This window comes from Thunnus thynnus, chromosome 3 (assembly GCF_963924715.1).
Source record: "Thunnus thynnus chromosome 3, fThuThy2.1, whole genome shotgun sequence".
Taxonomy (NCBI): Eukaryota; Metazoa; Chordata; class Actinopteri; order Scombriformes; family Scombridae; genus Thunnus; species Thunnus thynnus.
In genome coordinates, this window is record NC_089519.1 from 6,125,964 (window position 1) to 6,138,623 (window position 12,660).

Sequence of the window (12,660 nt, forward strand, 5' to 3'; positions counted from 1 at the left end):
CATGAAAAATCTGTCTCTTCTTCACAAAATTATCATAATGAATGCTGTGGAAAACATTATGCTTAAACACTAATTAAGATTGTGTTCAAAAGTCAAATAAATATAATTAAAATGTTAAACAAATGGGTGGACACATGTACATGCTCAGAAGAAATAAAACATTTAAAGGATCTGTAATGTATCAGAACAGGAGAGTGAACTAATCAGCTGTCCTGAGTCCAGCAGACTCTCATACCAGAGCAGGTGGAAGATATTATTGATATGGCTCATGTCTCCCTAGATTCCCATGGTACCTGTAGCCAAACGCACATTTGTAAATGTCTCATCCAATAAGCAAAATCTCATTTGTGCAGCAGTCGATCCATTAACACATTCATGTTCATGCAGAGCATCACATTTTTGTCTGTCATAAAATACTCAGATATTGTGCTCATTTATTACTTACTTTATAGAGTATATAGAATACAGGTTTATTAAATGTTCTCATACGTAGTACCATACTGTAGCTTTGGAAATGTGTACCGGCTCTTGAGAGGTGGAGAATTTGGCACACAAAACTGCCCCTCTTGTGAACCTTAATCAATCCAGCAGAATGCCCAATCAACCAAACGTACACTAAGTGGTTGAGATGTACTTCACTGATTACACTGAAGGTGAATCTCGGATGACAAACTTTCAAGCTGATGTGCCTATTTAATAGGTCACAAATGTCTCTGGATGTAGAACAAGTCTGAAACCACGAGGCAGCCCTTTTTCATCCTTGGAGAAAAAGATAGTCTTAAGGAGTTAATTTAGAATAATGGGGTCTCTGTTTAAAGCTTTTATTCTTAGCCAAGAAGGCAATTTTCTAACTGGGATTTTTTTTGCTGTTTGAAGCAAAACACAATACTTAACTATAAGCCATAAAGTGCAATTTGTGCTGTTTTTAAAATGTATCATCAAATTAATTGTGACACTTTGGTTTGGTAATTGCTGTCACATTGTAGTATTACTGGTCTTTTTCAACATGTATGAAGGAATTTAGCAGCTCCCTGATTAAAGCAGTGACACAGATTTCCACTAAAGGCTGAGCAAGTGGAATACAATGTTAAAATACAACACAGATGTCACTACAGTCTGACATTCTTCTCAGTAAAAGATTTTTTTTTCAATGAAGGAATACAAAATGAGAAGTTGATGCCATTGATGCCATAATATGGAGTTTTTCTCCTTTCTCCTGTGGTGAGAGATTTGAAACTACAGCAAATCTGGCAAAGTGCTGAAAGCCTATCAGTAGTGGCCTCATGTAGTTGATTTTAATACATGAATTTAAAAACATGGTGCAGTCTCTGTTTCGAACAGTCTATTGACATTGTCAACCAGGACTTACCTTGTGAGGCAGCTAGATTTACAAGATCACAACATCACACAATTACATGAGAATCCATCTTGTTGGGCTTCAAGTTATACGCTTGTGTCTGAACCAGCAGTGGTTCAGACCAGTCAGTGTCTTATGAGGTTTCTCGCATGATCTTGCAATCTTGCGGTGATAGACGGTGATAGACAGATCCAATCACCACCAATCCAGTCGCCAAGTATTTTTTTGAAAGTGCCTGCCCTTTTCCAAATAGTCTCCAAGGACGACTTCTGAGATGGCTCTACGTACCAACCACCTGGTATGGCAAGTTAAACCAGTACAGCTATAACCCACAAAAGTGTACAGTATCAACATATCTCAGTAAGGCGAATGTCCCTGCAACCACTAAATGCTACATACAAACATTGACATGTGCAGTCAAAAGGAAACACAAATGTTCTAACAAAGCACACCAATAAAAAAAAAAGAGATACACAATGATTGACAGTCCCCCGACACCTCCTGATGAGTCTTGTCTAGAGGTGTTCAGGGTATAACACCGTTCATCACTTCAAATGTGAGGTGGACACTTGACCACACTAATGACAAACTGGCCTCCGACCTCTTTCTTTACTGCCCAACCAGAGTTTCTGCTCTTCATAATCCCTAGATTATGAAAAAGGGAGTTAGATATTAGATAGCCTGTACTGGTAATTGCCTCAAACACAGAGACACAGTTACACACAAGTGGATTTTAATTAGAGTCGGTGTGATGAAAAAGCAACTTGAGAAGCCTTTCAATTGCTTCTATGAGGCCACACACTTATGCATATACATATGCACACACACTAAAAAAATCTAAAGGCAAGATTATCAACTTTTTGTTCTACTTTACCCATGAGTTCTCCTTGAGATGTTAAAGCTTGGCAATTAAAATGATAATGATTTTATAACTACCTCAAGACTTGTGTCTCAGTATCAGACTGAACAAGAGCACACTCACACTTATCTACATGCACACACGGACACACATGCATGCGGGCTCATATAATTATCATCTGTGTAATTCTGATACATCACATGTTTAGTACAGACAATTTATAATCATTTATCAGTTCTCTCAGCGGTCCATCCAACGGGTCTCTATTTTTTTTGTTCCTTTGTTCGTCTCCATCCTCTCTTTTTCATCTCACCCCTTTTGTGTTCTCCTCTTAATATGTACAGAGACATGTATTTTTTTTTTATTACATCAGCTACTTTAATTCAACCTCAGTCTTCGTATAATTACCACCTGCTAATTTTAATAAACTGAAACAAACACATCATGCAGATTACTTTTTTTTTTAACTGCAGCACAAGCATACTAATGCTGTTATGTAAAGCACACACATCATCAACACACAAACACAGATAGAATAAACAATTATATCCCACCGCTGTCACTGGGACGAATATGCACACACACACACACACATGCGCAAATATGGACACACAAATTAAATAAGTGCATTAAAAAGCAGCATAGAGAATAGTCATCTGTCAGTAATAGAGAGAGGATTATGCTTGAATGGTAGTGTAATCACTGGATGTGGTGTTAAATTCCTGGCATATAGCTTACATACTGCTGAGTGCAGCTACAGGAAGTTATCTGCAGCTTCCATGGACATCTGCACCAGAAATCACAGCGTGCACACACTGTTTAACAGCGAGGGAGTTACTGAACGAATAAATGGAGTTAGAAATTCATACATATGCACTACTCATATATGCGTTTGGGTGGGTGGGGGGTGAGAGGGTAAATGGTAAATGGACTGCATTCATATAGCACCTTTCTAGTCTTCCAGTCACTGAAATTGCTTTATACTACATGCCTGGTCATCAGGAGGAGTTTCTAATCATTCATACACACACTCACACACCAATGGCACAGCCTTCAGGAGAAATTTGGGGCTCAGTATCTTGTCCAAGGACACTTCGATATGCGGACCGTAGGGGCCGCGGATCGAACCGCTGATCTTCCGATTAGTGGACGAAATTAGTGGAGAGAAGTTGAGGAGTCAGGAAAAAGTGAGATGGGTATGTGAAAGAGCAAAATACTTTAGAAACAACTTTAAAGCAAGGCCACAACCCCTAAAATTACCATATCTTACTGGTGAAGTGCCAACATGCGGTATAGCAATACCAGATTTCAAGACAGCAGAGCTTATTAGAGTTTAAATGAAATCGAGCCAACTATAGGACCTGACCCCAAAATGCAAAGACTTAAGGTATCTTTTTATGAAGCTCCTAATTAGTTTATAGTGCAGTAACAACTGTTCCTTATGCTGAACCATAAAGAACCGAGGTATTAAAAAATAGGTTTTGTCATTGTGTAGCAAAAACAAATCACATTAAAATAACAATAAGGAGCCAAGGGAAAGTCACTGCTAATGTTCAGTCATTTCTTCATTTGTTCTTTTCTTTGTTTCTTAAAATTTGGCTTAATTTGATGAAAAAAGGCTGTACATCATGCAGCCATATTCTCTCTTCTGGCGTGGTACTAAAAATTACAATAGAATAAAATAATGGTAATGAAAAAACATGGTTTGATGACAGTGTTCAGTTATTTCCTCGTTTATTCTTTTAATACTACAAAGGGGAATGAATTTGTTTTTTTTTTTTAAATGCAGACTGTTGTTCATTTTTAACTATATTTGATGAATGTAAGTAAGTGAAGTAAGCAGTCAGATCTGTTTCATTAACATAAATGCCAAAAGTCTCACGTTTCCTTGTAATTGTGCAGTGTAAACATTAACAAGCGGGTTTTTCTGTCTCCATTTGGCATAAAAAATAATGAACTGTGGGTGATTACATCCAGCAGTTAAGTCAGTTAATGTGTCAGTTGCACATCAAAGAATGAACTGCACTTAACATTATAATATCTATTCATATTTTTCCTGCTAATTAGATAGGCTTTACTTAATATGGTTATTGGCTTGCTCATGCTTGGGAAATGTAAATATACAATATTTTACCACGCCAATATATCATGATTTGACTTGAGCCAAGTCACACAGTAAAAAGAGGGATTACCACCTTTTGTCATTGAGTGAAATCATTCAGCTTAAACAACTTGTCATTTCGCCAAGGTCATAAATCACTTGGCATATTAGCATGCTTAGTGCGTGTGTGTATGGGAGTGTCATTATCCATGGATGCATACTAAGACACCTCTCAGTGATAATTGATGAGCTATGGGAAATACATCCCACTATACTTAATGAAGATACACAGACGTTCTGTTGCTCCGGCACTCAAAGGAACATACGTAGATGTGGCAACCCAGGGAACACGAGGGGCACGAGGGGCCTCCCTGGAGACACACACTCAAATATGCAATGCCTCTCAATCAAGTCACCCAGTCAATGTCACACACAGGTTTGTATTGCAATACTTGTCAGGAAATTTCCTAGAATTAGATATCAACGTTTCCTTTATATAGCTACAGATATAGCCTTTCACCTCTTGAAAATAATGTATTTAAAGTAAATGACAAAGTCTCTTTTTCTTTTTTACCCTGAGCTTGTATCTGATGCCCTTCAGTCTTCACATGAATAGAAATATAAGAAAGCGCACATATACTAATTACTGAGTAGGGCATCCTGTGTTTTTGTATAAGTTTGTATGCCTGTGGTAGATGGATTATGACTTGAATGTCATATCAGTTGCTGTCTCACACACACAGACACAGAAAGAGAGAGAGAGAGAGAGAGAGAGAGAGAGAGAGCTCAGTCCCAGTATAATAGAACCCCTGAGGTTTGTCGGTATATACCATGATTCTCGTGTTGAATTGCAAATGCATGATATGCAGAGAAATTGCAAGAAAGAAAGGGGAATGGTTATGGAGGAGCTGACGCTGAGCGATGGCAGCAAATGTAGTCTCAGGGTGTTTTCACACCTATAGTTCATTTGCTCTGGTCTGAATCAGGTGATGAGCTGTTTAACTTGGTGCATTTTCGCCTTTGGTCGGTTTCTTTTCACACAGAGAAAAATCCAAGCGAGACAAAATGCAGCACCACAAGCCACATGAGAACGCTGACTCCACTGATTGGTCAGATGTGTTTGGAGCGGGAGCAAAAACGTAAACACAAGAAGAAGGTCCTGAAGGAGGTCCACTGGACAAATACAACATACTATGCTGTGCTAGTCCAGGTCTGACCTCAAGTCACTCTCCGGCTAGTTGTTGGAAACTGTTAAATTCACTCATCTGCATCCAACTATGCAAAGCTCACCTGGCTACGAGAAACGTTTTGCTCAAACTTGCAGAGTACACCTAGTAGTTGGCTTGGATCAAGATCGGCTCACATTCCCACCACAAACAAACTGCTCTGGAGTTTTTGTTTGGGACAGGACCAAGACCACATCCTCTAAAGGGTCTCAGTGAGGTTGTTTTTGTCAGACCTTCCCAAACGAGTCACACCAAGGGGGAAAATGAACCAGAGTTCGATTTAACCAAACTAAAAAGCGCAGGTGTGAAAACACCCTTATACACACTTAGATCACAGATCACATCACACACACAGAATGCACAAACTGTTAAAACACCGAAAATGAATGACAGCACATACACACAGATTGACACTGAGAATCTGTCTTACATTTTCCCAGCTAAATTGTTCTAACATTATGCTTCCCCCCTCCCTCTCTCTCTCTTACACACATAACTTTGCACACACACACACACACACACACTGAGAACAAGCGGATATCTCACTATTTAGTCTCCAGGAGAGGTCCTCATCCTAATCCCTGATTAACAATATCAGTCGGTGGTGACAGTTTAATTTAACACAGTGCTTCTCAAGGATTAGCCGCTACATGAGCGTGTGTGCATAGACTCTTACACCCACACACGCAGACACACAATTCCCCCGCAGATTAAAGATCATGCTTATGTATATTTCACTTTGGAATGGCCACCAAGGAAATAAGATGATAATAGTTGCAAACACAGTTTTCCTGCAAGACTGCAGGGGTTGATAATGAGAAACAGGCAATAGCTTATACGTTGAGGAATTATCTAAATAAATGTGAACATAAAAGGCTTTTGTCATTAGAGAGAACACCAGGAAATGTTTAAGGTGTGCTTTTAAACAAGCATTTTAGCAAATGTTTGAGTAACTAATTTGTCTTCTATCAATTCGGCGCGTGTATGAAGGCCTGTGTGGGTGTTTACTATACATGTGAGTGTGAACCAACAACATAAAGAGAAGAGGATGCAATGTGTTACACCATGTTTAAACCCTGCAAGCACATTCAATTTGAACAGAGATCAAACAGTGAGTTGCATCAGTCTTTATAATGTGCGTGAAATGATTTAAATGAATGCCTTCAGCCAGAAATAAAATATTCTCACGGGCCATTGTCTAGTAATTATTATTTATATATCAGGGTGTCTGCAGGACCTGCAAAAAATTGAAAAAAGTGTTAACTCTAATGCATTGAACTCCTCTGTGTTATTAGTTATTGTCTAGTTCAGTTTCAGAGATCATGTTACAGGTTATTCATGTACTGTTATTCTTTGCTTTCTGATACTATATATGCACAGTGGCTTCCATTTCTATGTGTAGTTCAGTATAAATTACCTTGAGAAGCCTTTACAACAAGCAGTTTAGCATGATGACATGTGTGTGATGTCTCTCTGTGTGTGTCTCTTTGCAGTCATCTGCCTCGTTGGCCTTGGCCTGGTGGTGTTCTTCTTCAGCTTCCTGCTCTCCATTTTCAGGTCCAAGTATCATGGATACCCCTACAGGTAACTATAGTAACCATACAGTACCGCTATACAGATGCTTGCACAAGTTTCATCCAGCATAGTCAACAATTATTCCAACATAATATGCAAGCACAGAAAGAATCTTAAAATCACTGAAGTTGACATAAAATCACTGCAAAGGTATTGCAGGCACAGTGAAAAAATCCAGGCCAAAACAGGATCCATCCGTTTCCATTATTTGTTTGATGGAAAGACAGCCGCTCGATTGGTAACGCTCCCTCCAAAACCTACACAGAGCCAAGGCTGTTTCTCAAGAGACCGATACTAGAGACCTTCCACACAGATTTTAAGTTTGACTTAAAATATCCCTGACATTTTCATGTACATTCAATATATATATTCACATATTTTTCCTCTTTACCCTGAATATTAGAAGTTGTGAATGTGCCATGGATGTTTTCTGGAGGTCGTCATTTAGTGAATGAGTCTGAACACTAAAACCCTCCAGCTTAGTGGTCCAGAACAGCAGCAATTTCGTCCCACTTTGAGCTAAAGGTTACCACTACATAAAAAAGACTGAACAGAAACTCACCTCTGGAGCTGGAAGGCATTCAGGATGTTGAGGGCACTTCACCAGGGCTGAAAATTTACTGTCATGGGGGCTTGAACCCTGTTGTGACCTATAGCTTGAAATTAAGAGCAAATTGCAGTGTGTCAGCTCAGTGGAGGGGTTTAAAGTCCAACGATTGTTGTGTAGTAACTTCAACACATTGATAGAAGGTTAGTTGTGGTGTGATTCAGATCTGTAATTGCCGAATATTGTCTTAATGATTTCCAAGACATTTCCCAGAAAGAACCAGGGAAACTGGGAAAATATAAAAAAAAACAAACATTTAAACATCATTAAATATTCGTTCATCATTATTTTTTGATTTGAAACTTTATCTTTATCTTCATATATGTTGAATTGTAGTCAAGTTTCACATTTTCGCATGTTCAGCTGACCTGCTGCACTGACTAAAATACTGTCTAGGTTACACTAGGACTTTATTTGAAAATTGCTCGTAAATTATATGGGGCACCACTCTTCGCTTTGAAGAGCAAAATAAAATGAATCAGTCATATATATTTATATATATATAGTCATAAATTATGAATACAGGGACCTCCATCTCTGTCGTAAAGGAATACACAAATACAACGACTTGGCGATAAATCAAGATATTTTTTGAACTAGCAAGGGAAAGAGATGAAAGGGAAACACAAAGCATATATACATATGTACAACTAGAATAAATGAATGCATGACTGAATGGATAAATTAAGTTACTGCCGAATGAATTAAATTATTTATTTGTCTTTAATTTATTTGTCTTTGCCTCAAATCATTGAGGGCAAAGTCCTCATTTACAATGATGTCGAGCAACAAAGAAGACAATCAATTAAAATAAACATATAAATACAAATTTAAAAAATAGAGTAACAACAAAATCAATTAAAAAAAGGTACAAACAAAAGTTAAAAGGTTTGAGATAGTGGATTTAAAATGACCAAGAGATACCAATGAATTACTTTTTGAAGTGCATTGTAGTGTGTTCCAGGTTGACGGTGCAAAGCAGCCAAAAGCAGTTCTTCCAAGCTCTGTATGAACACGAGGGACATGGAGCGTAAGCCAGTCATTAGTCCTGGTGTAAAGTGGTCCAGTGGACCAAACTAGCATGGAGGCAATATAAGAAGGCAGCTTTCCAATAAGGGCCTAGTAAATAAACAAATACATATGCAAATCCCAAATTAATGAATGTTATCAAAAACAAGTCAAAAGCACAATGAGGGTCAATTAACTCTAAGCAAAGCCAATAAAAACGTAATTTTGCATAGCTCTTTGCATCAACTCTGAGACAGAAGCATGATAGATGGTTTTCCTACTGTTTCCGTGGTGATGAGGGCTTGATGATGAGGCGAACTTCCCGGAAAGCGTTGAGCAAGGCGAAGCAGACTTGGTGATCTTCGGGTCACCAGAGTTACAGCCAGATGAGAACCACTGCAGCAGGTTGAATGAAGCATTTTGGTTCACTGGTTCCCAGGAGGTTGAATCCAGTCTCAGACTAGCTGAGGCCACACAGCAGACACACAGCAGGGGTTTGTGTTCTGGTCTTGTTGTGTTCAGTGGCAGGCTGCAGAGTTTGGATGCTGGAGCTCTAACTAACCTAAAGAGTCCTTGGAAAAGATTTTAAAAAGTTTAAATACACAATAAAAATAGGAGATTACAAAATAATATATATTCAAATGTCAAACAGTGTGCAATGGCTAATGGTACTTGACCTGTGGCTTTTAGGTGTCAGTCTGGAGCTCTCGGGGAAAAATGAAAATGACAACTCAGAATGCATTTTTAAGTTTCCTGCAATAGTAATTTGATCTGTTTAGCAATAATCATTCAAACTGTAATAATAAAGCAGTCAGTTCCATCACAGATCTGGCATAATTCTATAGCAGATGTGTATTTAAATTAGACAGTACTGCTGCATATTGCACTGCAAGATGAGCCATTTAAAATATACATTTGACTTCTTTGATTTCCTAGTATTGAAATGCATGTTTTGAATTTTGAATGGCATTTTTAGGTTAAGTCTACTCTAATTTCCTCAGATTCTGTTACTGTTTGATAAAGCAGATGCATCTTCAGCAATCTTTTGAGCAATTTTATCTGATTACATGCTTCCAGACTCTAAAGCTGAAGTTTCAGTTAAAAAAAAAATCATCAACATGTTGTATCTCTTTCTCCTTTTTCTACTCTGACTCTTTATCTCTCTCTCTGTCTCACAGCTTTCTTATTAAGTAAAAAAAGAGAAGTGGAGGTCAGAGCCGAGACGAAGAGGTGGTAGGTGAGAGAACAAGAGTAAAAGAGAAGATACTTGAAAGGAGAAGATACTTGAAGAGGAGGAGGCAGTGTCACTATTGAGTCTAGAATTAATGGTGTGGTTTCTTTTATTTGTATGTTCTTTTTTTTTTTATCAACTGCTATCATCAACTCTGCAAGCTAAACAGAAAGTAAATTATTCCTTCTTACCCTGGAAAATAAAAGTGTTTGGCATGTCATGTCTGTGTCTGCAATTCTGTTATGTTTCCTTTCAATGGTTGAATATTTTCAAAGACTTGACAGCACACCTATTTGATGACTTTTATGTATTGTGTAAGTAAAATGGGTGTTGAAAGGACAGGAAGTGGTCCTTAGCGAACTGTTAAAAGTTAAACACAGGAGCGGAAAACTTTTTTCATGATTAGTGATTAGGAAAGCTCACTAACCATGTGTAAAATCTACATAAATACAATCTCTCTTGTCTCTTTGTGTGGTGATGATAAATATGCAGCTTTTTAGTGAAGTACTGATAAAGATGCTAAACCAAACTAAACAACTGGTAAATTTCCGGACCAGCTTTCAGTTCAGGAGGTGACCGGTTTTTAATTAACAGCAACAATAAACAGCATATATAATAAAACCGGCATATATGGAAATGCATAAATGTAGTCATTTATCATAACCTGTAATATTTGCATCTGGCATTTGGACTGAGACAGGCTAGTCTCAGACTGAGTTTACACCAGACTGTGTGGTTGGAATTCATTTTCTTGAACAAGGACAAAAATATGCTCTTTTCCTGTCTCTCTCCCTATAAACTCACAGAACATTCATATTATACATCATCTACGAAAATCTTTCAAATTAATATATGATATATATTCAAATGACACTTTTGAAATACAGTATATATAACAGATAATAGGTGGCAGCTAAAAGCACTTGGATGATGTTAGGCGAAGATTATTATGATTTACTAACATAAAATGTCAATTTTGACTCATGAGACAGGACACAGACCCAAGGAAAGAGTATTAAACACAAATGCTTCTAACTCAGCCTCCACATTCTTCCTTTTTACTGCACTAAATGAATATTCACTTCTCAAACCAAAACCTGATGCAAATCCCAGACGCAAAATAGTATCACATGAGTTCACATAAGACTTTTCTTTGTTGAATGTGAGAAGCATGGGTCATTTAGAGAATACATAGATTTCTAATTCTTTCACTTGTGGATTGCCCACTAAAACACTGAGTGGGTTGGAGCATTGAAACCATTTATGTAAGCTGCTGTGCGTGGGCAGGAACAGTAATGGTGCAGCAGATAGACCATTTTTGACAAATAAAATAAAACTATTCCCTCTCAGACTTCTTGTCTATTTTTGTTACAGGCCTTGAGAAACGTGAACCATTACTGAAGGCTGTTGAAATTGCATAGCACTTTAAGTTTTCCAGCTTTTCCTCCCTTTATTTATGTAGTCAGGAACTGCAATACATTGAACTTACTGTATATCTTTTGATTCAGTTTGTTATTGACTTGTTGAATTGTATATTTGGTCTCGTCAGTACATGAAGGCAATGGAAGTAACTCAAAGGTTAAAGCTCCCTCCTGTTTACTGTAGAGAGGTAGAATAATTAGAATAACTACCTTTAGCAAGATGGGACCCTGAAAAGATGTGAGATAATTATAGCTGCACTCGCCCTCTTTATGCTTCTTTATTTTGTGAGTAGAATAATCACTATAATAACCAGCCTCAGTTCAGCTCACTGATGGACCCAGAGTTTTACTGGAGAAAAGATCATTTTTGTGTAGATTATGTGTAAGTGCCAAGTTGTAGCTTGAAGCTAGAAGTATTTATGCTTCAATATATGTGAATAAAACAACAATGCCAATTGTCAGCGCTAAGAGCAGAATTTCCTGTCTGTTTCCCCCTCAACTGTTTTCCTTTACAGTGTGGAGGAAATTAGCAGAAGAAATGTGCCCTACGGGGGGATAAGTATTGGAAAATGGAGTGAAATGAATGTGGATATTAGACAGAGGGCAGATGTAGAACAAAAGATAATATCATATAGAATCATCTCCTACAGCTTCAAAAAGTCACAGCTTGCATGGTAAAATTAGCCAAAAAGCTTTCACCATAAGAGTATATTACTGTAAGTGAAGGTTTGACGCAGGCTGCTTTTCACTACTAACTCAAAGTGAGTCTATGAAACTATGTTGTCTGAATCCTTTGTGGCATGAGGCCTCATTACAAACATCCAAAAACTGAAAGCTGAGCCTCTAAGGTACAGTATTAATGACACTATCCAAATGAACAGTCTGAGGGAAACATTTAACAAAAACAATGTTTGGTTAGTGTTAATTGTACTAAAATCTACAGAATATGTCTGTTCTGGATCTGCAGATAATGAATATTAAGCACAGCACAGCTGTCAGCAGAGAGCAGGGAGATTGAATACCCTGCTAAATGTAAGAGAGGAACAGCTAGGGAGAAACACAAGGAGAGGACATTGCACGAAAACCCAGAGGTCCTCTCCACTAACTACACCCAACAAAAAGAAGGAGGGAAGAAGAACAACCTCATTTTTCACTGATTCCATCTACATCTGGAAGGGTACTCTGTACAACAATTAGCATTTTTAACCAGTGAGGGCATATATCCCCAGCAGATTTTCCTTATTTTGATGAAGACATTTATGAAACTCTCCATTC

The 12,660-nt window shown here is 37.9% G+C and overlaps 1 protein-coding gene across 1 annotated transcript in view; it reads left to right on the top strand.

Moving 5' to 3' along the window:
• The window catches only part of tusc3 (tumor suppressor candidate 3), a 90,157-nt gene extending 79,973 nt beyond the window's left edge, over positions 1-10,184 (top strand). The window contains exons 9-10 of the mRNA XM_067582445.1: positions 7,037-7,127; positions 9,912-10,184. Coding sequence (XP_067438546.1) covers positions 7,037-7,127; positions 9,912-9,927 — 107 coding nt within the window. The 3' untranslated portion in view covers positions 9,928-10,184. The remainder of the gene's footprint in view (positions 1-7,036; positions 7,128-9,911) is intronic.
• The last annotated feature ends 2,476 nt before the right edge of the window (positions 10,185-12,660 follow it).